Source organism: Astatotilapia calliptera, chromosome 7, assembly GCF_964374335.1.
Source record: "Astatotilapia calliptera chromosome 7, fAstCal68.1, whole genome shotgun sequence".
Taxonomy (NCBI): domain Eukaryota; kingdom Metazoa; phylum Chordata; class Actinopteri; order Cichliformes; family Cichlidae; genus Astatotilapia; species Astatotilapia calliptera.
Window position 1 is genome coordinate 51,865,202 of NC_137428.1, and position 27,339 is coordinate 51,892,540.

General features: G+C 40.7%; 1 protein-coding gene across 2 annotated transcripts; it reads left to right on the forward strand.

Moving 5' to 3' along the window:
* Positions 1 to 1,459: 1,459 nt before the first annotated feature.
* Positions 1,460 to 25,388, forward strand: tubgcp6 (tubulin gamma complex component 6). Of its 2 annotated transcripts, XM_026175360.2 has the most exons (25): positions 1,460 to 1,718; positions 2,111 to 2,916; positions 3,082 to 3,245; positions 3,854 to 4,067; positions 5,393 to 5,551; positions 5,883 to 6,004; positions 6,163 to 6,226; positions 6,328 to 6,437; positions 6,584 to 6,675; positions 8,700 to 8,839; positions 10,721 to 10,870; positions 12,353 to 12,434; positions 13,045 to 13,133; positions 13,290 to 13,405; positions 14,440 to 14,578; positions 14,655 to 14,702; positions 14,847 to 16,659; positions 17,096 to 17,257; positions 19,539 to 19,707; positions 20,401 to 20,542; positions 22,154 to 22,348; positions 22,943 to 23,075; positions 23,782 to 23,995; positions 24,488 to 24,681; positions 24,889 to 25,388. In XM_026175360.2, exons 2-25 carry the CDS (start codon positions 2,131 to 2,133, stop codon positions 24,978 to 24,980), a joined length of 5,589 nt encoding a protein of 1,862 aa, XP_026031145.2. In that variant the 5' UTR covers positions 1,460 to 1,718; positions 2,111 to 2,130; the 3' UTR covers positions 24,981 to 25,388. The 2 variants fall into 2 exon arrangements, with proteins under 2 accessions (XP_026031145.2, XP_080159944.1); XM_080303818.1 differs by lacking the exons at positions 24,488 to 24,681; positions 24,889 to 25,388 and having other exon boundaries at positions 23,731 to 23,967.
* Positions 25,389 to 27,339: the final 1,951 nt, after the last annotated feature.

The following is a 27,339-nucleotide window of genomic DNA, read 5'->3' on the forward strand; positions in this document are numbered from 1 at the left end:
TTCTCCCGCATAGGATGCTTCTTCACACAATGCAGCCAGCCTCTCCTTCTGCAGGTTAAGTCTCACCTCCACGTTTGAAACCTCCTAACGAGATTTGGCTTTGATTCTCTCTGCCTTAGGGACGGAGGAGGAGGAGGAGGAGGAGAACTTGGAGCAAATAAAAACAATGATGGTGTGGTGTCATTCTAAACAGTTGTTCTGATGAATAATTTAAAACCGCGCAGGCAGTTTCTGACTCCAGGGTTCTCTAAGCTCATATCCTGTGAGCATATTAAAATATCTCGTTGAGTTAGCTTGGATTTTCACATGTGGGATTTTATTAAGCTTAGTCTGAGTTTAAATTGGTTGTAGTCTACTTAACTATTGAGTCTAACGAGTAGTGAGGGGCGGCAGTATCTCAAGAAAACTGATTTACTGATGTTTAAAAATCACACACATAAAAAAGACCCTCAAAATGTTTTTAATTGTGTGATATACAAGTTATTATAGGCAATAATTTAAAAAAGCCATCAATATCACTACATGCTTTTTTAAATGTAATTATAACGACTTAATTAGGTGTACATACAGAGCGCCTCCCACTTCATTTGTCAGATATGTGTGCAAGAAAAATATAATTAAAGGAAAATAACAGTCACGAGTACATGTAATTCTTCTGATTACTGCTCATGCTGGTCATTAAAGGGGTACTCTTTTCTCAAACATGAGGGACAAAGCCCACTTAAATCTAAAACAACTTTAGCTGCAGGTGATCCTTGGACTGTACTGCAAAACAAGAACTATCGGCAGGTTTTTCCGACAGGGATTACTCCTAGTCTTAGACTTAAAGATAAATTCAGCAAAGACCTCCATTGGGGACGGGGGTATGGTTAGTAGGCCTGATCCATTTCTGGGAAACTGAACCTATCAGTTTTGACCCAGGTCATTAACTGCATTCACACTAGGAATGCATATTTGTTGGAGGCTGCATGAGTGCCTGTCAACTTTTTCAGGAATCTGATCAGCGAAAAGAGGAGACCATATTCAACCATCAGGTCTGTAATTAGAATGTATTCACCCATAAGTAGTGGAAACCGCTTAGGTGTTTTGCTGATAAATCATTGAAATGGTCTATTTATAAACGATTTTACTCTCAAACAAGCAGAACTGCAGTACTGGCTGCAGTAGCTTTGAAAGTGTTTTCTCTGGATATCTCTTTTTTGTCATTTTAAGAGTTCTGTTCATTAATAATTATCGTCAATTACTTAAAAGTGTCCTGTCATAGTAGACAAAAGTAAATTTTTCGTGTAACACCTGAATGCAGCAAAAGCGCGGTTACAAATGACACTTTTCTCATCCCCTGACAGACGAACAAAACGGACCAATCAGTCTGCCCTCTGCAGTATCATTAGCCAGTCGTTTGCAGAGGAGAACTTGATTGTCCAATCAGAGACAGGGGGAGGCAGATCTACTGTTTCTTGTTTCCTTGCGGCGGACGATGGAAGATGAATGAGGCGCCTAGCTTGCTTTTAGCTCCTAAGTGCAGCAACACTGCATATTAATTTGTAGCTGAAGTAAAAAAACAAAAACAAAATCGAAATAAATATATAATTGGTCCGACTGTTATTGCGCTTAAACGTAGTTGGAAGGCTAATCGATGCAGAGGTACATTGGTCACAACAAACGGTAGCATGCACGGGAGGAGTCGCTGGAGGTGGATGCAAGGTTCAAATTTTCAGGTGAATTAATACATATAATACTATACCAAGAAGATAGAAAACTACAAGAAGGAAATATAGTTTTAGCTCGGAACAGCACAGGGCTTGCTAAAGAAACAAAAACATGCCGTTTGATATCTCAAACGTTAGCTAATAAGGCTAACGGTGATGCTAGTTAGCTGACACAGTATACATATAAAAACAGCCAGAGTAAGCGCACTATGTATAGGATACATACGCACACACGTACGTATACTGTGGTTTATAAAGGAAGTATTCAACAGTAATATGTCTACCAGTGTTGGTTGGACTGAGTTATTGTCTGATGTCTATGTGTTGTTAGGAAAACGTCTGTTATAGTTACAGTTGTTCTAAAAGCAATCACCTAAAACTTGTTTGTTTTACTCATACAGGCTGAGGCAAGAGAGCTACCATGAACCCAAGCCTTAACAACTGCATGATGCCCAGCTGTACCAGCAGCAGCATCACTGAACTGCTGAGTGCCCTGTGTGACTGCAGCCTTTCTGGGGTGTCATGGAAGCGCAGAGCACTGGGAGGAGTCTCAAGAGAAAGTTTCCACAGGGCTCTTAAAAAACGTGCCTACGGTGCCCTCCTGTCTAACCTGTTTCAAGATGGCACCAAAGGACCTGCACCAGGACTGAGTGCCACAGCTAATACACCACCGAGAAATAAAGTCTTGATGATATGTTTTGATTTACGTGTGGCTGGCTGTCGAGAGGAAGCAGAAAGGCTGGAAGAGCAGCTCGGGAGGCTGCCGGAGGGAGAATACTCTGGTTTGAAGGAAGTGGATGCAGTCCTTGACCTTCTTGTGAACCTTGCTGGGTCGGCACCTCCTCCCCCTACCTCGTTCAGCAGGGACTATATGAGAAGAGAGAGGCCTGTGCTGCGGATGCCTCAACCATGGAGCTACCAAAGTGAGGACTTGCAGAGGCTGGAGGCCCGGGCATGGGGTCTGGTGTGTGGGGAGGAATGGGGGACTTTGGAGAGTCTGTATGGAACTCAGAGGCTGATGGATGCTCCACCTGGCACAGGACTGCTAACTTTGAGAACAAAACTAGAAGCAGAAGAAAGATTTGAAAAGGAGACCAGGCTGACCCTGTTTGGAGCACTCCAGCACACTCGCACCTCAGACATGGACATAAGACTAGATCTGCCTCCAATCCCCAGTAATATTGATGTAACAGGGTTGGCGATACGAGTAAGACACCATATTATATCCTTAAGTAATATATTTAGTTTAGCTTAGGCTGTTTTATCATATGTCCACTTCAGCAGCTCAGCGTATTCATATTTGCACAGTGTTTGATTTAAATAATTTATCTTTGCATTGCTTTATGCACTCTCTCTTTGTTGTTCTCTGCAGGTGCCTCCTTGTTTAGATCAGTGTGAAGATGAGGGCTTCCAGTCAGCCTCCAACCTGACCCCAGACTCTCAGTCAGAGCCTAGCCCCATTCCAGACTTTGATATCTGGGAGGCTCTACGCACATTTGAGCCTGGAAGACGCCGCTGCTGGGAGTCTGTTGGCTGGTAAGTGATGTGTCAATTTGATTATGCTGTAAGCATGCCAAACTTCTTTTCGTATTTAAAAAAAAAACAGCTGTAACCCACTAACAGTTGTAAATCTAGTTCCTCACTATAATATGAGAGCAACTACTGATTCTTTTCATAGTTTTATTGTTCTGCCTTTTTGAAATAATTGATGGGTCTATAAAATGCCAGAAAAAGCTGAAAAAAATATAAATAATGATAGATTGAATCATAGAAGCTTGCTTACGTTTTTGTAAGACCGAAGATGCCAAACTAATGAAAATGTGGAAAAAAAGCATTTTTGAAAAAAATAAACCAGTCTGTGTTTGGGTTGTGAGGTTTAATATAAATAAACATCTAAATGTTAAATGACAACAAAATCTGTGACATATAAATGAACAGAAATCCACTTTAGCTGGTAGATACTGAATTCAAGAGTATCCTGAATAAAACCAAAGCCTTTAGTTTAGAAAATGACATAATGACACATACACTATTAACTACAGAGTCATCAAGGTATTGGAGAGGCCCACTTGCTTAGTTTTTTTGGGTTTTGTATTTTTCTTCCCTCTGGAAAACTGAACTGAATGCCTCGTTTGTCTCACTAGCCCACCTGGAAAAAGGGAGTCTTTCTATCTAACAGAGGGAGGCAGGGAGGCCTTTGATCAGCTCTATCGGCTTTGGGAGGGTGAAATGAGGGTGGTGAGCACGAGCACACCGTCTCCTGTCCTCCCCTTACCCCTGGACTCCCAGAAGCAACTGGTGTCTGATCTCCTTAACGTCCTGATTGGAGTGGCTTCTACTACTTTTCCTCTCAACCAGGTGCAGTTCGTTATCTTTTATTAGTCTCTAAAATGCACTTTATTTGTTTTTTGTTTTTTTTTGTTTTTTAGTAGTCTGTCAGGCAGAAGTGATAAAAGTAACTAAAAGCGCCGTGACATGCTACAAATAGAAAAACAGATTAAAAGGAGAAGCTGGAATGTGATATAATGGGAAATTCGTGCATATAAACAAGCTGTACTGACTCATAAAATGTAACAGTGTGAAGTGTATGCTTAAGTCAGCTGCCTGATTAAATGATCATGAAATAAAATAAAATATTCCTAATTCTGAACACAAAAACCCAGGGGAGCTCTGCTGGTAGTTTGTTTCCCATTAAATTCTTATTTTTTGTCGGAAGATTATACTTATTTTTACAACATAAAGTGCATCCTACTTATCTTGTTTACTTCTCAATTCCTTATCTTGACTCTCCGGCATATTTTTATGATTAACATCAGTGTTTCCCTTTGGCTGACTGCTGCTGGTGGGGCCCCAGGGGGTACGGGGCAGACATAGCTTTTCCCACTTCCTTCTTTGTTATAACGACAAATCTCAGTCATTTGCCCCTGTTGTTTTACGCAGATTAACATTTGCTGGGAAGCTTTTTGTGCAGTTGCAGTAATGTGGCGAGTTGTCTTCAACTCGAGTAATGCAATCTTTACTTTGCTTCATTGCCCTGCTCTGTGCTTATGGTGAGTGGTTTTACACACAGTGAAGCCGGAGCAGAGGAGAGAAACAAGGATGGCTATAAATGACGGCAGAATGCATTAGGGGCATATGGCAGTGCAAGGAAATTAAATGTATTCTCATAAAATTGGCAAACCAAATAAATAATCATCACCCTCGCCCACTTTTGGTTTTTTGAAACTATATAAAGAATATATTGTATATATGTGTATGTGTATATTGTTATCTAAGTGAGTCCTGCCTCCTTCATTGGGTTGCCTTGAGGTCAAATTTTGTTTCTATAGTTACATAGGTGTTTTCTTTACTGCAAGTGCAATCAAGGCTGTGGATCAAGGCCCCCAGATGTGTGCTGTCTTGAAGTACTGTAAATATCTCTATAAAAAAAAATCAATGTGAAAGAAAAAAATAACAAAAATAACACACAGCAGATTATGTGATGCAGTCTAAAATAATACCAGCAGAAGCCGTGCCTTCAAAAATCACCATGGACGTGACTCTTCTACAGCCTTGGCAAAATTCAATATCGAATGCACTAAAGACAGTCTTTGCTGCCGGGCTGTTTTATTGGATTTTATTAGACTGTACAGTTATTTATTGTGTTTTGTCCACCATCTGTCAATATGCGTTTCCCTTCTTAGAGTGTTCAGTTTGACGTCAGGCCCGGTGTGTGTGTGTCAGGAGCCTCTCCAGAGAGCGTGTCTCGTCTCTTGGGGGAATTGGCCCAGTACGGCACCTATTATTTGAGGCTCAGCCGCTTTTCTCTGCAGAGTGCTGACAAGAAGGGCTTAGTCTTCCAGGTATGTTTGCATAAGCATCGTTAATACCACTAACGCTGCAAATTATTTCCTCTAAGTTCTCTGCTTGCATTGTACTGTTGTTAATAGTGTTGTGTTCAGAAATTGGAAATAATCTTCCTGAATGGGCACTTTGAGACAAACACATGAGCATCTTATTTGCGTACGCAGCAAAATAAATAAATACGTCTAAAAATATTATATAATATATAAAAACAGGGAAAGAAAAAAATTAAAGTGCCCTAAATGAAGCAGTCCATAGCAGGCAACAAAATCCAACACAGAAAGAAGTCCACATGCATTTTAATCTGTGAACATATATTCCATCTCTTAGGCTTTTACCGGTGGCTTGAGGAAGTATCTGCATTACTACAGGGCTTGCGTTCTTAGTACGCCACCCACTCTTAGCCTGCTGACCATTGGCTTTCTCTTCCGCAAAGTGGGTCGCCAACTCAGGTGAGGTCAAATGCTTTTTACACGCTGGTTTTCTGGTGTTAACTTTGTCATTTTGAACCTCCACCTCACTTAGTTGACAGTACAGCCATATCCTTTCAAAGAGGACCTTGATGTAAATATCAGCAAATCAAAAATGCTTTGCTTTCTTTTAATCTAAGATACCTGTCAGAACTGTGCTGTGTGGATGGGCCTTTGGGTGCAGGCCAGGCCACCTTCCCTGTGGTGAGTGCTCTTTTATCTGCAAACTGCAATATGTCTTCTATCACAGTTGTGTTTAGCCTATCAGATGAGTTGTCAGCTTAGTGCCGTGTGGCTCTCCTCAGGGTGTTAAACTGCTGTCCTACCTGTACAATGAAGCACAGAATAACTGCAGCAACGAGAACTACCCTGTTCTTCTTTCGTTGCTGAAGAGCAGCTGTGAACCTTATACACGGTCAGTTTCTATGCGCCCCGTGCAGACAGGCATCCTGAAAACAGCAAAATATATCCTATATTATTTTAGTGATATAGCTAAATGGTTGATAAATCTGTCTAAGAGTGACACCACTATTTTGTTTTGTTTTTCTGTGCCTCACTTAGGTTTGTGTCTGACTGGGTGTACAGTGGCGTGTTTCGTGATGTTTATGGAGAGTTCATGATCCAGGTCAATGAGGAATACCTTAGCTACAGAGGTGAGGAGACACAGTACTTGCACACACATATACACACATGTCGCCGTATCAAAACCTTGGCTTCGGTCTCCAGGCTCTGAAAATGAAAAACCTGCCAGATACATAGTTGAGCAGAAAAAAATAGATTTTATTACAGCGTTTGTTGCCTAGTAGGATTTGTCCTTGTGTCTATAAAAGCTGTCATGACGTTATTGCACGATAATCAGTGGGAAACTGAATCAGATACCCCAGCTGGAAGAACCAGAGATATCTTCACTCAGTAAGCCATACAAATAAGTAGTGGTCCTTTATTCTTTTTAGCTGGTACAACTATTCTGGTTCTGGTTTAATTGCCATGGACACACATGGACCTGCTGAATTTATTTTTTGCTTCCAGAAAAATTAATGACTTTATTAATGACTTGATCCCTTGGGGAGACCAGAAGAGACCAAAGAGGCTTTGAGGCCAAAATAGACTCGTTTGTACTCTGCAGGATCTGAGGGACTTTGTGTGTCTCTGTATGTTGCTTTGCTCACACTGCTTTTCATTGTCATGTCTAATTTTTCATCTGTGGTCATCTTATCTGTATTGTGTAATGGCTTTAATTTCATTAATATCAAAACTTGAAAAATAAACATTACAATAGCTGTTTACTAAATACAAATGTTGTTGTAGCTTATCTGTCATTTGATTGTTGTTGCTATTATCAGAAGATGAACAGCTATATATTATTTTTTTATTGTTAACAGTAGTCCCTGGGTGTAGTCCTTAAAGGATCAGAAAAAAAACAATTAAAAAAAAAAAAAAAAAAGAAAAAGGCCAGGGTTCAAATCTCACCGAATCATTTGAGAATAATTGAATATTAGTCAAGTGGCAACCATGCCAACCATGCAGTGGTACAGTAAACAGTGAAACGAGACAACGTTCCTCCAAACCATGGTGCTACATATGATGTATAACAGACAATCAATGCAGGACTACATAAAGTGCAATGTGCAAAAATTGCAAAAAAACATAACAAAGACAGTGCAACACCAGACAGAGCGCAACGATACAGACACAAGACAGTGAGGACGCAAAAGTGCAATAGATGTGCAAAAGAGTGAGTATTGTGCAAAAAGTACGTTGGTGCATGAAGGTGTGCGTGAGTGTGTGTATGAGATTGTGCTTGGTAGTGACGTGTATGAAGATATGTGTGTCAGTCCAGTCACTGAGTGATTGATTAGTCAGTTGAACAGATGATTAACCACTAAATATTTTTGTTAATTGGCTGATAATTTAATTATTCGGGTAAGAAAAAAATGTTTGCCGTTTGATGGTATCAACTTTTGGATTTTGCTGATTTTTGGTTCTCTGGTTTTTAAATTGTTAGCCAGGCAGAATTGTACGTGAAAGCATCCCATTTTAGTTTATTCGTTTTTTGTAAACATTTTTGTATACATTTCTTTTTATTTCCATTTTGACAGTTACTCCATATATATACTGCTACATGAATCAAGACTGTCCAAATATTGTACGTCATGCAACACCCCATTCAAGGTCAGACCACCACCTCAGCTTTGTCTGACTAACAGGTCCATTTGCTCATCGGCTACACCTCATCAACTCCTGCAGCGAACCTCTGCACTTCACACTCTTGCTTTTTTGGAGGACACACAAATGTCATTGTTCTCCTCGAACTCCATCGGCCAAGGAAGCAATCAGCAGCTAAGCTTTCTTGGCAAGCCGCGGGCTTTCTGTAAAGAGCTCTGGAAGCCTCGTGCATTCATGTTCTCTTATACTTTTTGCTGAGGATCACTGAGCTAAGAGCTAACAATTTCCAAGAGTTAATTCAAGCAGCCAGAGTTTTGCCATGCCCCGTAAGTCATACTAATAAGGAAAAGTTTCAGCCCCAGCATGGGCTGGGTATTACTCCACCACCATTGCTTTTAAGATGTTTCAGTGCCGGGTACGATGTGCTGTTATAAGAGGCATAATGGACCACGAAAACTACTTACTCTAAATTGTAGGACAACATGTAATAGACATCTTTGAATTCCTGCAGACAAACACTTCTGGGTCCAAGGCTACACTCTGATCTCAAAGGATGTGGAGGATTGTGTGCCAGTCTTCTTGAGACACATTGCCAATGATGTGTATGTGTGTGGAAAGACTATCAACTTCCTCAAAATCTGCTGCCCACAGGTTTGTTTTGCACATTCACAGATCCACATTTATGTAGATATACATACATATAACGTAGATAGCCTTCTTAATTTGCCCAGTATAGAATTTTTGAGTCTTGTAAATACAGAAAACATGTTGAGAAATGGTTAAAAGTACCTAGCCATTTTTCCTCTGTTATTGCTGTTGATATCAATTGAACTGGCTGTATGTGCTTGATTATAAATGCCACAGTACAAATTCTATTCACTTGAAACTCCATACTGGCCAGAAATAGTGGAAAAAACAATCATTACTGCAACAGATGGGAACGTGGTCTCTTTGAAACTTTATTAATATGCTGTCATCAGAATTGTGATACATTTCCTGTTATTGTCAGGCAGATTTTTCATCTTCCATACTCATGTTTGACTCCTGCTTTGGAAAGAATAATATTGCTATTGGTGTCCTAGGTATCATGAAATATTACTTTTTAAATCACTCAGCTGGTTGTCAAAAATATTCTCCAATGGTTTTCATTAGTCGTATGTACACTGACAGAGTGTTCTTTGGTGGACAAACTATGCACCGTCAACATGGTTGAAGGGTGGTTGTTCTTTCTCTTCCTTACATTTATTAACCATCATAAATACACATCCTGATAAATTGAAAAAGATTAGCCTGCCAGTAAATTGGTCCGCCTCTTGTCAACCAGGAGTTGAAGCTTCAAATTCATTCACTTTAGTATCATAACAAGAGAATGTAGAAAGTTTTCACATTTGACCAAAAAGAACTTAAATTGTAAGTAAATGAATCACTTATATAGCAAACCAGGGGAAAAATCAGTAAAGTGGTGAAGTTTTCATGAAAATGTATTTTGCATAACTTCCCTACCTGCTGATTGCCCAGCATGATGTTTTTTACAGTCTGACCTCCATGACCTAAGCTGTAGGACCTTTGTTTCTAATTGGCATTGTGTAACTTTTCCTCTCTCTGTTCTTTCCCCTGATGCTTGAGTCTTTCTAGCCTGCAGGGTAGTTATCAATACCTAGGAAGAATTTATGGATTAAAAACACAAGAGTGAAGTGATGGGCATTAATGTGCTTACTAGCTGATATGGCACATGAATCCATGTCTTTAATTAAAGAAATACTTTGTTACCGTTATCTTCTGAATGAAATGCGTAATGCAATGTACAGCATAAAACCGATATGCAAAACAAGCGCACAAAGGAAACCATACATATTTGAATAAAAGTACAAAAACTGATTCATGGTAACATAATTACATGAAACAATCAAACGCACAAGAGGCACGGTGTGATTTAGATAAAACAAAAAAAACAAAAAAAAACAACTCTCCATATTTTGTGAAGTGTCTTATGTCACAGGCAATGTAATTATTCATTTCTGAAGTCTTGGGGCCAGGGGATCTTTTGATATCCATTTTAGTTTTTCAATTTTGGCAGTAATTAATACAGTTTCTGAAGGTTTGACTCTGATTTAATCCCATGCAGTCATAAGATCATAAACGGGAACAAGGCCAGTTACAGTGTCTGCATTATGCTTTCTTCGTTAAACACAGTATAACAGATTTGTATGATGGAATAATGAACACTTTGATTTTTTTTTTTTAATTAGAAGCAGCACCACCATAACCAGGTCATTGCATAGCTTCTATTTCAAATTCATTCCCATACCGGTCTTCAACATCATCCTAAATTCATTGCTAGTTTGTGTTGTGCTGGTAGCTGTAAAAATGAGTTACATTTTCAGACAGCTGGTAACACATATTTTAATATGAAAGAAACTCTGGGGTTATAAAATATGTCAAAATCCACCAAATGAGTCATCCGAATTGATCCGTGAAATTTTTTTTCCCTCTTTTTATGATACTAAGATTCTGTCAACTGTGTGTCCACAGCACTACATCTGCTGGTCGGAGCTGCCAGTACCCCGCATCGCTGTCACCTTCTCTCTCCAGGAGGTGGAGGAGATTGAGAGAGACTGTGCAGTGTATCGTGGACGCATGGAGAGAATTGCAAAGCACAGTGCTATCAGCAGGGAGGAACAAGTAATGACACACATGGATATTCTTGTGTATCTTAGATGTCTGTGATGTGTTTTTCTTCTTCTTTTTTTCTGAGTCTGAGATTTTCTCATTGCTCAAAATCATCAGTTACATTTATGAGAGCTTTTCAGCTATATAGCCTAGAGTCAAGGCAGTGAAAAAGAAACTTTAACAAGACAAATCATTACCATAGACTATATGTAGTCCATATTTATATGGACATAGCCACCAAGATGCCATCCATTGGTTTGTGGACTAGCATTTAAAGCCTAAGTTTGGCGTTTTGGCAGTTGTCTCGCTAGGTTTTTGAAACGGAATACAACAACAGGGGGTTGTATCTGACTAAAAAATGAGGATACTGCAGACTTACACAATAGTTACACTGGACTACATGGGGCTGTCTATTCCCAAATGAACAGTATATGCAGATTTAGGGTTCTTTCACATTAATCTGTGAACACAGTTTAGTTTTGTATTTTTGTTTCATTAATTCATTTCAGTCTTTATTTACCTTTTGTTTCAATTCAGTTTGGTTTCCATTTCTGGACAACAACAACAAAGAACCTTTATTTGTCACATACGCTATCATACAGAGTACAACATGTAGTGAAATGTTCCAAGCAGACAGGCTGCAGACATGGCTGCACCATTTCAGGGCTCGGTTTTAGCATGGGGGGAATAGCCAGGACCCTTACTAGATACCACTGCCGGGCGGGAGTTGAACTTGCGACTCTTGGTCCAAAGGTGTGCAGTCTTACACTACCAGCTGGAGTAAATTTAATAGATATTTCAATACAAACACAACAGTTTGGGAAGGCAGTTGACTCAGTCTTAATACATCCTCCTTAGGCAGATTACACTAATAAACTAAAAAAAAATGTAATTTAGTTTTACTAAACTTATGGAAACTGTGATTACTGTCAAATAGCAGTTGATGGTTTCAGGATTGCAGTTAAGCAAATACAGTCCAAAGTTTTTGCTGACTGTTAGCCTGCATGCCAAGAAAGCCAGGATTGGTTAGTAGTAATCAGACTGAAAAACAGAAACCAGGACGCTTCCACTGCTTAAAATCTTGTTCTGTGATTCAGCAAATTCATATCCAGACAATGATCTTTTTACAGAAATTCCTTCTATGCTTTTTAGATCCAGAGGGTGTGTCCATCTTTTATATACAGTGTTTGATTACAGGTCTTGTCCTGTAAGTCAAAGAGAAAGGAGAACTTTTTTTTTCCGCTTTTTTTTTTTTTTTTACATTACACAATCCATCAAAGTGGCACTGCTCTTCAAGTACAGAGGATTTCAGCAGCCAGTCATTAAAATGATGTGGATGAAGTCTCGAGCTTGTACTTGATTTAGTGTAACAACCTGGCTTGTATGGCGGATCTTGTGTGAGCCTCTGGCTGAGGAGGGGGAGGAGAGGTGAGAGACAGGGCAGGGACATAGATCTTTGTTAATGATGATATTTTTTTTTCTGTCTATTGTTAGGCCCTGAGGGCAGAGCAGGCACGCCAGGAGCTGATCAATCAGGTCAGAGAGTCAGCAGCCAAAACCCTGGAGAGCATCCGCGGTCAGTGTAACATTTATACACACACACACACACACACACACACACACACACACACACACACACACACACACACACACACATACATATACATACACTGTAAGTAGAATTTTATATACTGCGTGACGTACATGCATAACCCACATCCTGCTGGGTATACCTTTAACAAATGGCTCAACTCTAAGTATAAGCCTGATTCGCTTGTTGATTGCTAAATGCGAGAGCTTCCTTCAGCTCCATTCCCACCCCTCGGGAGAGCAGAGGAGATGCATGGGGCAATTGCAGTGAGGAAGGCTTTGAATACTTTCCAGTACCATGGGTTGTGAAATCTAATCATCACTTGCACAGTTTAGCTCTCACTCTTCACATCATTTATTACTTCAGAGGATGTGTGGCACTGTTGGGGGGCAGTGGTGGCTGGGTGGGGGGGGGGAGTGTTCAGCCTGATGCGCTTTGCGTGTCTTGGCACGGGCATATTTGAGTTTGTTTATATGGGGCAGATGGTGATGTTGTCTTGTTTAAGTGTGTGCGAGAGGCAGACAAGAATGTTATGTACTTTTCTGTGTGTGTGGAGGGGTAAACAGCTCACTGTTATCTCCCCCGCCTCCTGTAGGGCGCCAGGTGTCACAACGTCTGGCTGAGGAGGCCAAGAAGAGGGAGCGTTTTGAGGAACTGAAACAGCACCTGGAGCAGGAGCAAGAGGTAGTAAGACATGAAAGAGAGAGAGAGGGTAAAAAAAAGTGTGTGAATAGGAGTGCCTAGATTAAACTGTGTATTGTCAGGTATTGCATGTGATCCTCAGATAGTAAGAAAAGACCATGTGATAAACAGTAATGATGTATGTGCGTGTGGTGCCAGTGGAGAAGTGCAGCCAAGAAGAAGCAGGAGGAGGATGACTTCAGCTTTGCCAGAGAGCTGAGGGACAGAGAAAAGAGACTTCAAGCTTTGGAGGAGCAGCTGGAGCAGAGAGCTAGGTCTGACTGCCTTTACAGCTGTTAAGATTTTATTTGAAAAAACTATATCAACCTACTCATGCAAACATGATGGGACATCAGTTCTGTGTCCCGTGTTTTAATGTGCCAAATTTCCATAACTGATTCAGCACCATGAGCAAATAATGTGAACACTAAGCTTTTATTTACTACAATGACATGGCCGAGATCAGAGGGTACCATAGCTTAAAAAAAAAACACCTGTCATCTACAGCTTTTCCTCCAAACAGTTCACATCCTTACTTCTCCCTTGGTGCAACCTTTGCATTATTCAAAATATAAATACCTTCTAACTGTCCATAGATAGATAGATAGATAGATAAACGGATACTTTTTTGATCCCACAAGGGAAATTATTGTGTTTCAGCTGCAGGATGAAGAATAAAAAAGTAGTGCAGTCTACAATAAATAAACAACACAGTTAAAGGTCCCACAGATGCATAGTGATGCTTTATATTGTATGATTTAATAACTGTTAAATATACAACAGTGATTAAAATAAAATTAGTTTATGTTAAAGAAGAATAAAAACAAAGATCCAAGACAGTCGTGCAAATTGTAGTAATAAATAATATGTACACTGTAAATCTGAGAAACAGCTGCAGTTCTTGCTGTGCTAGGCAAAAAACTAAATTCTTTTCATGTGTGGATAAATAAGGCTTTTGTCAAGGAAAGCACAGGTTTCATGTTTTTGCAGGTCTTACTGATTAATTGCCTGTAGTTTGTTGAGGAATTTAGTTCTAATTAAAGCCAACACGTATTATAAGCACACAGGTTACCAGTACTCTCAGAGTCCCTCTAAACCACAAGCTCAGGTGGGGCAAACATTTTGGATACATCACAGTCATGCACAAATATGAATAAAACGTTAGCACAAATATAAAAAAAATCACTTAATGGTCAGTTCGGGAATGGCAGGGCCATTTATACAAGCATTTATTGCAGACTTCAGTAAGCGACTGAGGATAAGACCTTCAGCTACTTTAACATTCTTTTTTCCATTTATTTAATTCTAGGAAGGAGCTGATCGCTCAGTACAGCCGTCTATCGGAGGAAGCAGCTCGCAGAGAGAGACGAGCCATGTGGAGAGTGCAGCGAATGAGACTCGATGAAGCTCGTGCTCACTTTTTCAGGGATGACGGGCAAAAAACTCAGGTTTGTTACAAATGAATAGAAAACAAAGACATGTAACCAAAACTTTGTAACCGAACCTTTTGTGATTTGTTTCCAGGCCATACTGGAAAAATATCCCTTGGGTCAGGAGAGACCTCATTTGGAAGTAATGTCACCTGCTCCCTCAGCACAACAGATTCCTCCACGACAAACAACAAGCTAGTTTTTGAACATCCAGTCTTTTTTCACTTCATGTCACTTGATGTGTGTTCCAGAAACATAATATTGAATTGTTAACATATCTTGACAGGAATTTCCCACCCAGGAGCTGTCAGAGCAGCAGACAACAAAGGCTCAAGAATCTGAAGCTGTATCACCACCACACGATCTGCCTTCGCCAAAGATTGCACAGGTTACAGCGGACCCTGCCCTCTTATCTGAGGAAATTGACATCGGTGACTTTCTTCCCAAGTCTCCGAAGTCTCAGAGTCAGCAGGTAGATATGGCTCTACAGGAGATTGGCTCTGACCTACCCAAAGCCTGTCCTACAGTTCCACTAGTAGACTATGACTTCAGTGCCCCCTTTAGTCCACTTGAGGGTATCACTGGCCAAGCGTCAGTCCAGCCCAGGCCCCGCTGGGGACCTGTAGTCCTGCCTGACATGATCCAAAACCACTCCTTTCACATCTCCTCTGAAGAGAAAATTCCTCAAATCCAGGAAACTGTAACCAAAACTAGCCTGCTAGCCGGAGCCTCTCAGTCCAGCTCTCTAGGCCTGCACACCCCAGAGGAGTCTGAAAAGAGCAGTGTGTGCGCGCAACCTTCACAAGCCTCAGCACAGCAGGTGGATGAGAGTGGCTCAAATACAGGCAACGAACAAAAGGAATCTACACCTATACTCCAACAGGATGCAGAAACAGGGATTCTCGAAAGTAAACCAGAAGACAGACAATCCAAAGATGACGTGGTTAACAAGGCTCTTTCCACTACAACTGTGCAAGGTGACCAAGGTGATCACAAAGTCCTGACAAGTCTTTCTGATGATGGTGGCGTGGAGCCACAGGAGACAGGCGCTAAAGAGCAAAGCTCAGACACACACAATAAAGATGGAAAAAATATTCCTTTGCCAGACTTTCACAGGCCTCTCTCCAGTCCTCATTCAGATGTCAGTCAAACTTCACCCACCATCCATGGACATTCCTCTGATGCTCACATAAAGATTGGACAGTATGTATCAGAGGTAACTGCTGCACTTCCCTCGCAGAACATCCACGGCCATGCATCAGATTCACACATCAAAATTGGAGGTCATGTTTCAGAAGTCGATGCTCCTGTACCTTCTCCTAGCGTCCATGGTCACGCTTCCGATGCTCACGTCAAAATTGGGGAAAACGTTTCAGAGTTTGTCGCTCCTCTTCCTACTCCAAATGTCCACGGCCACGTCTCAGATGCCCACATAAAAGTTGGGGAACTCATTCCAGATGTAGTTTCCCCTCTACCTTCGCCCAGTGTTCACGGGCACAGTTCAGATGCTCATATTCAAGTTGGAGAAAATGTATCGGAGATTGTTGTACCACTCCCTGCTCCCAGCATCCACGGTCATTCCTCTGACGCAAATATAAAGGTTGGTGAGTTTGTGTCCAACGTTCCCGAAGCAAAACCTCGTTGGAGTAAGCACGGGCACGCTTCAGACAGCACCCTTCAGCCAGGTTGTCTGGTATCTGGAGCAGAACCATCCTTGTCGCCTTTGCCTGGAAGCTCTTACGGACACTCATCAGACTCAGCGTTAGGTGTTGGGTGTGTAGTTTCAGGAGATGAGCCCAAGCGGTCTCCTCTGCCCGGCAGTGCCCACGGCCATTCTTCAGACTCAAATTTAGGTGTTGGATGTGTTGTTTCTCAAAGTGAACCGCTTCCATCACCGCTGCCAGGCAGCAGCTATGGACACTCGTCTGATTCGACACTGGGGATAGGCTGTGTGGTGTTGGGGACTGAGCCACAACCTGCCCCATTGCCAGGCAGTACTTATGGACACTCATCAGATTCTTCACTTGGTGTTGGATGTGTGGTGAAGGACAAAGAAACTGGAAATCAGCAGAAAGTAAAGGGCAATGAATACAACAAAGGTACGAAACAAAGCCTGTGTTATACACATACACATTCTGTTGTGACATTCATGTAATTAACCACATGTTACACTCAGTAATTTTTAAGATGTTACGAACTCTGAGGATATAAAATTGAACCCAAGCTCTTTAGTGTTCATTTGCAAAATTATTATTCCTTGTATCCACGTTGTTGTCTCGGGGCTTGTAGTGGGGTATTAAGTAGTATATCTGAAGTGTATTACCCCGTTAACCCTGTTTTCACATTAGCATTTTCATGTGAAGCTTAGCATAATCACCGTTTTATTGTAACGGCAAAATTTGTGTCACCTGACTCTTTGCATGAAGGTGTGAAAAGCTGGAAGTGTAAAGTGTTTTTCATGTAGTGTAAATTGAGACGTCACTGCAAATTATGTTCTTTCTTTGTAAAAAGTAATTAGTCTACACTTCTCCTTAGGTTTTGTGTCAGAATGCCCCAGTGAGCAGCTGGCTGAGGGCATGGGGTCCTGGACAACCTGTTTAGGGTTGTCCCCTGGAGAAAAGTCCGAGCAGGAATACCTCTTGGCTTTGGCTGCCCAATACCAGGTGGAACAGTATGAGGACTGCTACAACCTAATGGGTTAGTTGAAAATATCAAGGGCTCGAAATGAACGGCTCCTTTGGGACTTGTTTATTGAGGGCAAAGTGAAGTGCGACTTGTATAGGGGTGGGGGTGGAGGGGTGGGGTGGAACAGTATTTCTGGCCACATCTCGTGGCATCTCCTTTGTGTGTTGTGGATAAGAGGTAACATAATGTAGGTGCATATGGTGTAATTGATCAGTTTGTACTTGGCATTCAAAATCCAGCACAGCAGCAAAACGGAAACAGTTTGTTCCTATTTAAATGGCTCATTGATGTTTTTGTGCCCAAGAGAATATTTTCAATTTATGGCTTGTAGGATTTTGTTTTATAAAACCTTTTCAAATGCATTTTCAGTGCATTCAAATAATAAGCTTATCTATCTGTGTATCTAATCTGCCTGCCTATCTGTCTATACTTAGCGAGTAGCTGAAAAAGGTTTGTTTCAAAATTTTACATGAACGGCACTCACAGAAGTGCTGTAAATATCAACAATTTATAATAATGAATGTACTTTTGTCTTTTCATTTTATAAGAGAGCTTTTTTTACTCTCCATTTTTAATACTATTTATATTAATTTGTGCCATTAACGAACCACAAATAATTCCTTTAAAACTGCTATGTTTTTCTTTTTGCTGAAAATGAGATGAAACTCAGCACATGAAGCACTTTAAGGCTAATCTGTTCTTGTAGAAATTAAAATAGCTGCAGCCTACGCCAAGTAGGCCTTGGGCACATCTTTTTAAAACATCATTTCAAATTGCAAAGAAGTGAAAATGTGTAACAGCCTAGTCTTGTGGTACATACTTGATGTAAATTAAAACAATTATTTTTACATGTTCAGGACTGTTGCAAATCCAGAGGCTGTTGAATATTTGCTCCATCAGCAAGCAAAGGTTTGCATAAAAAGCAGTAATATTTCATAAAGGTCTGCTTTATGCTCGGGTGGGATGCCTCGTGGCTCGGTGGAGTAATATCCTGTCTTGTTCACTCTGTGTTCAACATTCAGTCATGCTGCTATTATTCATCCCTGTTTCTGGAGTTACTGTGAAATCAGTCATGGAAATCTACTCAGACAAATACGTGTTCCACACCACTGAGCAAAGTCAGGAGCAATAATTTAGGAAGTTTTATGAAAGATATGAGGCTACGGAAAACCCCCAAAATGACAGGATCAACTTGCAGTAAATGCTATAGCTTTTCAAGAAAATCAAAGTGATGGTAATTGTATATATTCTGAATAATTTTTAATTAGACCCAATTTACTTTTCCTTCATTTTAATCCTATATGTACAAATAAATGGTTACTCCCAAAAGTTTCAAATAATAAGGTCAGCATATGTGCAAATAATCCCAGTAAGCCTAAAAGCTAAACTTCAGACAACTTTCAACACTCAGTTACTGACACATTTTTCTACTCCTGGACCTTTGTGATGTCACAGAGGGATGGAGCTGGTGGTTGTGACCGTGGAAGCCCCACTCACCTGCTTTTCCAACTTTGTAATGGCCAAACGGGCAGAAGAAAATAGGCTCTTTGAAAGAGCAGCCTTAAGGTTTCTCTCAGAAGATGACAGAGGCACAGTATAAGATACCAACTTCAATATTATTAATATGGAGCTGGAAATGAGCATTACAGAGCACCTTGAACTCTTTACCCCTATAAAGAAGATTTGATGTCCTCCCCAGGATCCTTAATGATGGGTTTTGACACCTCGGTATATATCAATAAAAATGTGGTTTGACGACCACTAGAATAGTTTCTGGATTTCTCATTTTGGTCCATAAGCAGGCCTGAAATATGAGAGAAACAGCTCAGTTCAGAAAACAGATATAAAGGTTACTGCTAGGAGGCTTTCAATAGGTAAAGAGTTAAGGTAGTAGCTCAGTGGCTGTAACAAACAAGTATAAGCAATATTCATTTATAGGCTTTGGTTCTCAATAAGTTGATTAATCATTTGGTTCATAACAGCTTAACCCTCTCAGGCTCAAATTAAACTTTTTGTTGCTAATGCACAACCAAGTCCTGCAGTGGTACTTCTGAGTAAAAAAACTCATAAAATATGTATGTGGGGTAATCAGGTTGTTAGTTTTTAACTGTTGCAAATCAGCAACGCCTGCCTTGAGAGGGTTAAATGTTTGAAAAATACATTTTGCTTGAGTCCATTTTCACCTACTTAAATGACTCTGGGTCTTTTTTTACACTTTGAGGCACGGCACTGTTGTTTGCAGTCGTCAGAGTGATATTTCCTCAGCGGCATGCCTGTCATCTCTCTCTCACAGCTTCTTCCCCTACGTGTCAGCTGCTGAAGCAGGTAACTCGGGGCCCCTGGGGCCTTCCTGTGGACCCCACACTCCACAGAGCCACAGACACCACAGCTGTCCAACTCAGCGAGATGGTTTCCCTGCCAGTCCTTATAAAACACTCTGTGACTGCACCGCTCATCACACAGTGAGTGTCTGGAAAAAAAAGAGTTTGTGTTAGAAAATGGTAATAACATCCTTAACAAGTGAGTACCGAGTGTCTGTGTTTAAAGCCAAATACAATGTTTAGAGAAATGCAAGTGTGAGTTTTCATAGATTCTATTCAGGCCACTTAAGCTGTAGTCGAGTATATATTCGGAGCTGCAGGAATAATTTAAATTCTTATTGCCTTTCATCCATTTTAAGATTCCATCAGAACTCCAGACAAGCTTGTCAGTCTTCACCTGCAGTGTTCCTGCACCCCATGCAGTCAAGCCTTTGTGTGTAAAAGAAATGGCTTTCTCATCCCTCACTGCACACAGAAAGAGTGCCGAATATTTAGTGTTAGCTCGTAATTTTTATTAACACATTTTTATTCCATGCATAGACAATGCAGTGGAGTTTGACAGAAATCTATTTTTGACTCTTCCTTGCTAACTTCTGAGTGAAAGAGAACCTTCTCACAATCAGACTGTTTTATAAATGTGAATTGCTGAGAGACGATTTAAAGTAATGCCACATAGAAAGCCATCCACGGGGTGAAAAATAATATGCTGGTATATTCTCCGAGCTTCAGTAGGGTTGATGCCTGTACTGTCTACAACCTGTATGAAATTTGCAAGTCAGCACAAACTTTTCTCAACTTAACTTAGTCATTCCTTTCCTCACCTTCCATTCCCAGTGTATCTTTAGTGAACAAGGCCGTGGTGGACTACTTTTTTGTGGAGCTCGGTGTGGAAAGACACTTCGAGGCGCTGCGCCACTTCCTGCTGATGGAGGACGGCGAATTTGCGCAGTCCCTCAGCGATCTGCTGTTTGAGAAGGTGACGCTCTTTTGTGCTTCATATCTTTTTGTTGTCTTTATTTGAAATGGGCTGGTTGTCTCTTTCTCTCTGGTGTTGAATTCTAGCAGCGGACAGGAAAGAGAATCTCAGAGCAAGGTCCATTTGGGAATTTTTATTTTTATTTTGTTTTATTTATGCTGCATGTATTAAATGTTGTCTGCTTGTAAAAAGCAGGCACGGGTAACCTTGAAAATTCCCCGGTCATTTATAACTCTAAACAGCCACAGTTTTAGAATGTATACGCCACAGTTAGATAGCAGTCGTTTCTTGCCTCATTACCCAGAGGGTCAGTTTCTAAGGGTTCGTATGTCCTCCTGCAAATGTGATTTAGTACCCTGGAGCCTGTGTGTGCACTGTGGTTCTGTCACATATAATCTCACAACATCGCTCATGTAAATTGCAATAACCCAATTTCCAAAAAGCTGCATCAGATCAATATTTTGATATTAGTAATAGACTTGGTGACTACATGTATATATGGGGGTTGGAGGGAGCTTTTTCTATTTTAAAAATGTCTAAAATACCACTGTTTGCTAACTGCATGCTAACATAGCAAGTGGATAGTACATTTATTGGAGTATTTAGCAGTTAAAGAGCCAGATTTCTTTTTAGGAGTTGGTGTTTGTTCATCTGCAGTCTCTGGACAGGTGGACACAATAACAAATAAACTATAAACGTTAAATAAAAGCACAACAAAATAATATTATATTCATGAAATCTTAAAAACTGTCCAGCACCACACCACCAACAAAACACATACACATTATAAAATCTTCATGTCCACTTTACATTCAAAGCCAGACTATGCTCTCAGTACTTACGTGGCTGAAAAAGCTGTAAAAGGTTTTAAAAAGATGAGCGCTCGGTGATTCGTGTGGACAGTTTTTTGGATGATGAGAAGAGATATTAAAAACCTACATTTTTCAAATTGGTCGGGAGCTTGTTAAGATCTTTAATGGACTTAAATGAAAAAGACGATTCTGCACAAAAGTGGAGCGTCTATTAGGATTTACCTTGAACACTAATGCTGAAGTTCTGCTCATCTGCTGTGAGCAAAGTTGTACAAATCTTTATAAAGGTGGCCGTGCAGTACTGCGAACCATTTTCAAACATCCGAATACAAAATTAGGTTTGCAAAATATTTAATATTTCATAAATCTCAAGAATATCACAGCGGTGATGCTGTTGTGCTTTTCTGTTTAGAGCTTTTAGGGCTCGTTCATAAAGAGAAGCAGGTTTAACTTTTAACCTTGTAAGCAATTTGTATCCAATTCCATCCCTGTTTGCTTGTTTTGAAGCACACGAAGCATCAGTGTGATATTTCTAGACTCTTTACTTCAACCTCTTCCTGCCAGGAATTAACAAGCACAGCCTTTGCTAACACCTTCTTGCCTTTCTGATGAAATGATCAGGTACACCTGTCTCTTGACGCTCACGAGACAGAAGGTTTTGTTTATCCAGCTTAAATGCAGATTTCACTTATTATCACTCCTTTTTACCCTAAATGAGTCAATCAGCTCTTTCTAAATATGAACATGCGCCCCAACAACACATTACTTTTTTTTCTTCTTTCCCCCATCTCCCACCCAGCTGGCCAGTGGCCAAACCCCAGGCGAGCTCCTAACTCCCTTAGTCCTGAATTCCATCCTCAGCAAGGCCCTGCAGTATAGCTTACACGGGGACACGCCTTTGGCTGGAAACTTCACCTTCGCACTTCGCTTCCTCCCCGAGACCTTCCACCCACATGCCCCGGACTCTCTTAACTGCTTGGAGCTGCGCTACAAGGTGAGGCTGAGTGTTTTAATGGGGTAAATGAGCGAGTACCCTTGCATGGGTGTGCTTGTCTCAGCCTGAGTGGCAGCTTGACTGTGACAGCCTGTCATGTTTTGACAAACTGCTTTGGGTGTGGAAAATGAGCTTATCACACACTTAAATGGTTCAACTTCATAGATCGATTGGAGTCGCGTCTTTTAGGTGACATGCACAATGACTAATGCTGCACATATTGCCCTGAGTGTTCGTTCCCTCCTTTGGCTCTCAGACTCTTCCTGTTTTTGGTGGATCTCAGGTCTTAACTGTCCTGGCCCACTTCCCCTCCTCGTCCTTCTCGCTTTGTTTCCGCACATTTCTCCACCCAATTTTTCTTCTACCTCTAACTCCTCTCTCTCACCACTCTGGCTTAACTTCACAATCCTCTCACCTCCTCTGTCAACGTCTCTGCACTCACACCTTTTTCCTCTCCTCCCCCACATCATCCATCACTCTCTCTTTACCTGTTTTTCTCAGCTCCTTTTTCCTTCACACTCAAAGCTCCACGTGCCGTTCTTCCTTACAGCAGTTACATTTTTTTCTTCTTTTTTTTCTCGCAACATCTCCCAGGTCGACTGGCCGTTGAATATCATCATCACAGACAGCTGCATGAACAAGTACAACCGCCTGTTTTCGTTCCTGCTGCAGCTCAAACACATGGTGTGGAGCCTCCGTGATGTCTGGTTTCACCTCAAGAGAACAGGTGAGAGGACAGAGCTGCTGATTCAGAACCCAGCTTGAACTCCAGGTTACCTCTGAGAAGCAAGAGTTCAGAATCTCCCCTGTTGTGCTGCAGTGGTTTATAAAATATACATGGAAGAGAATGTTGAGATTTTTTTATTTATTTATACAAAGCAAACCTCAGACCTGTGGGATTGTTGTAAAACCGTGTGCATCCCTGGGTTAGGTGATATTGATCAGTTAAAGTCAGTGTAGACTACATAAATGGAGGTCCTGATAGGATGGATAAAAAAAACCCCTAAATGAATTAATATTAATAATACAGAAATAATATTATGACTCAGGCAGATCCTTTAGTAGTTTTCATCTGTAAACTGGGTGAATGTCCCACATGCAGGAAATACAATCCACCAAAGTCTGTTTCATAAATGTAGTTTCAGCTATCAGTTATTTTCTGTAATGATTTATATATATTGACTTTTTGTCAAAAAGTCAAAACAAAACAACAAAAAAAGATGATTGCTACAAGTTCCCAGAGCCCAAAGTCAGCTGTAATAGCCTTTTGTTACACTAAGAGAATACAGAGAGCCTGGAGGCTTTGATTATTGCATTGATTTGATACCAGCCACAAATCCTTGCGTGTCAGAGTCTGTAACCAGCAGATGTTTATGTTCTAGGTCCTTGCAGCACTGAGCATAACTTGTTCTGATGGCCTTTGTGTCTCTCAGCGCTGGTGAAAGGCGCAGGTCGCTCGGTGCAGTTCCGTCAGCTGCAGCTGTACAGACACGAGATGCAGCATTTTGTCAAGGTGATACAGGGATACATCGCTAATCAAATCCTGCAAGTGTCCTGGAGTGAGTTCACAGCCAAATTGGCCACTGCCAACGACCTAGATGCCATCCACCGTACACATGCAGACTACCTCAACAGAGCCATCTTCAGGTGAGTGCTGGAACTGCAAATGGGGAAATGCCGCTTAAGTAATTATTGCCGTTTGATTTTTCTGTTGACTATGCATAGATTAGGTACTAGTTTTTGGGCGAATTTATTTATTTTAAGAGGTCAAGAAATAATTTAAAACAAGATCAAAAATTCTGAATGAAATACATTTTTCAACAACAAAAATCAGCCTTTTGAGTGATCACAGCTGCAGTTCAGCAGATTAACAACATTTCTTGAGGCTCTGTACGGGCAAAGCATGTCAAAGTAGCATTTAGCTCCCATAATTTCATCTAAAATTAATTAAACCTCCACGTAACAAGTTAATTAAAATTCCAGCTGAATCTGAGGCTAACTCGAACTCCATGAAAGATTTAATCTCATTAGGAGAGGTTGTCAGTATCACACTCGTATTTGTCGAACTTCAGCCCGTCTGAAAGTCATTCCGAAGTTTCTTGTCATGTCTCTTAAACTTTGCACTCGTCGCCTCTCCAGGGGTTTGCTGACGGAGAAAGCAGCTCCGGTCATGAACATCATCCACAGCATCTTCAGCCTGATCCTCAAGTTTCGGGCCCAGCTAATTGCACAGCCCTGGGACAAACAGCAGGGGGAGGCAGTGCACCCAAGCTTCATTGCCATGCAGCAGTCGTACAATACCTTCAAGTATTACTCTCACTTTCTTTTCAAAGGTAAGGCCAGGGAATGTTGTTTTGTCTGTATGAATGAAAGTTCAGCTTGTTTATCTTCCTTCTAAGCTCAAAGAGGTTTGTTAGGGGTTCACGTGAGGCATCAATAAATAAGTTAGTCTGTGCAGTCTTAGTATTTTTGACTTTGCTGAAAAACTGGTTTCATTGAGTGTAAAGCATTAAAAAATGTCTCTTCCTTTCTTCTCTCAGTGGTGACCAAGCTGGTGAACAGAGGCTATCAACCACATTTAGAAGATTTCCTGCTTCGCATCAACTTCAACAACTACTACAAAGACTCATGATCTTAAAGGAATCCTTTCTTCTAAAAAGTGGGTTTAATATGTCTGTAATTATTTTTTTACACCTTCATTTCATGACCAAAATACTTTTAAATCCTGCCTGCAGTATATTATAGGACATAGCTGTGACACTCAAAAGTTTTTAGGCATTCGTCCTGAATCAGTGTGCAGAATTTAATATGTACTTGAATAATTAAAAACAGCTTTTGAATAAATCTGTGCTGCCTGCCTTGCGTGTGTGTGTGAGAAAGAGAGAGAGAGAGAGTGTGAGCGAGACTGAGATGACACTATTGTAATACATCACTTGCTGAGGTGTGCACACAGCTGTGTATATTTTTAAAAACTATAAGTGTCAGGTAAATGTACATGCTACAGCAGATGCTTTTCTAAATAAAATCTCTATTCTCTGGATGTGTGTGTCTCTGTGTTATACTTTTTAAAGTTCTTTTGTGGGATAAAGAAAATACAACATTTACACAAGTAAGAAAAATGACTCATGTTTATTAAAGGATGCATGTTTACACAGTTCTAGAAAATTAGGACAAATTAAGTGCAAAGCTGTACGGGTAGTGGCAACTTCAGCCTTTTACAAAAAGACAGGAAAAAGGGAGAAAATGCCATCCTTGCTATATTACAGAAATTTATTTTCTACAACTTCATAACCCACATTTTTACTGACTGTGCATTACTTACAAGAGAATATGTCAAGACTATGCAGCACAGCTGTAATGAGCGTAATGGGCTGCATCAGCCTCTATACACTAAGATTTCTTTTTGTGACTGGGTAGAAGCATTTAGAGCAAATCTCACCAATTAAGCCACTGCTCAGCAAAAGCACAGGCACCCGCTTATATGTGAATCATCAAACCCCAAACTACTCACTGTTGGCCACTGCACTAAGCACAATTTTAGTAAAGGTGTAATTAAAGTGCCTCTGCCGTCCCCTGAGAAAGGAGGATATTGGATAAACTGCTTTATCTATGCCGCATCAAACAGCCTGCCAGTTTGGAGTTTCCAATCAGGCCACAAAGTTAGTCGACGTTTAGGGAAATGTGCTTGGTTTCCTGGAACAGAGTCGGTGTTTACGTGTGTATTCTTCTGGCTACAAGCGGCACCACGAGTTCATGAGTCAACTCTGGGAACTCAGCCATTAAAAGAAAAAGGGGGAAAAAAAAAAAAAAGCTATTCTGACAAATTGCCCAGATAGCAGTTGTTCCCTTGGAAGTGCGAGACTCACTCTTCTAATGCTCTGGTGAGCTTGAATGTGCTTCTGACTACTGCACATTTCTGACAGGTGATCTGTAATCCTCATTACCAGTTTACTGCCTGAATCAATACATGCCATAAACATCCACACCAACTAATCAATTATCTCTCTCCCAGTGAATCCAAACATGCACTTCTTCATTTGGTTGGTATATTTAACCCAATTAACATTTTTGTTTGGTGCAGCCCACTTTTATTTAGATGGGTTTAAATTATGAGAGAATCTCATGATTATGAGATAGCGGGGGCGGGGTATAGATCCTGGAAGCTGGGAAGCTCTAATCTGCCTTTGGTCCTATTTACACGTTGCCTGGGTTAGTAAGTGTCATAAGCCATCTTAAACATGTACTTGATTGGACACTAGTTTGTATATAATGTTCTTAACAGACTTTTTATATCTTCCTCTTCTCGAATGTATCCATGACATAAATATTAAAATGCTGCCTGCTGTAAGAAGTTGAGTATTTACGCCTGACATCAGTGTGGAACGTCGCCAGCTCGAGTTTAAAATGTTCAATTTAGAGATTTCTGACCTGAATGAAAGGAAGCATTAGTCTGTCAATTACCATCTGCTACATGGGTGTTGATTTTTGTATACAAACAAGATCTACCTTGTCGGTTAAGTAAACCAGGATGGTCTTTTTTTAAACTTCCTCTAAGAAAACAAAAAGAAATTCTCTTTGCAAATCAAACTTGTAATTCCGATGCGTAGGGTGATGAGCAGTCGAACAATTTTTGTTAGTGCAGCTCCAAGTTCTAAATAAAATGTGTGACATGTTTCTGCTTCTGGCACGGCGATTCTGGCACAAACTGACTGCACTGGTCACCACGCTGCAACTTTCAAGTTCTACTTCCAGCCAGTTTCTTTTCACCTTTGCCTTTTCTAAACACGGTCACACACTGACACTGCATAGGCTGCCGCTGTCCATCAAGATTTGTGTCGCAGCTCAAACGGACTGAAAATGAACAAAACTGCGGCGGCATCCAGAGGGGGCGATGAATTTCACAGGTTGCGTTACCATTAGTTGTTCTGCTCTGATTAGCATTCATATGTAAAGAAGAGCAAATTGCTTTCCCCCCCACACACAAGTGCACT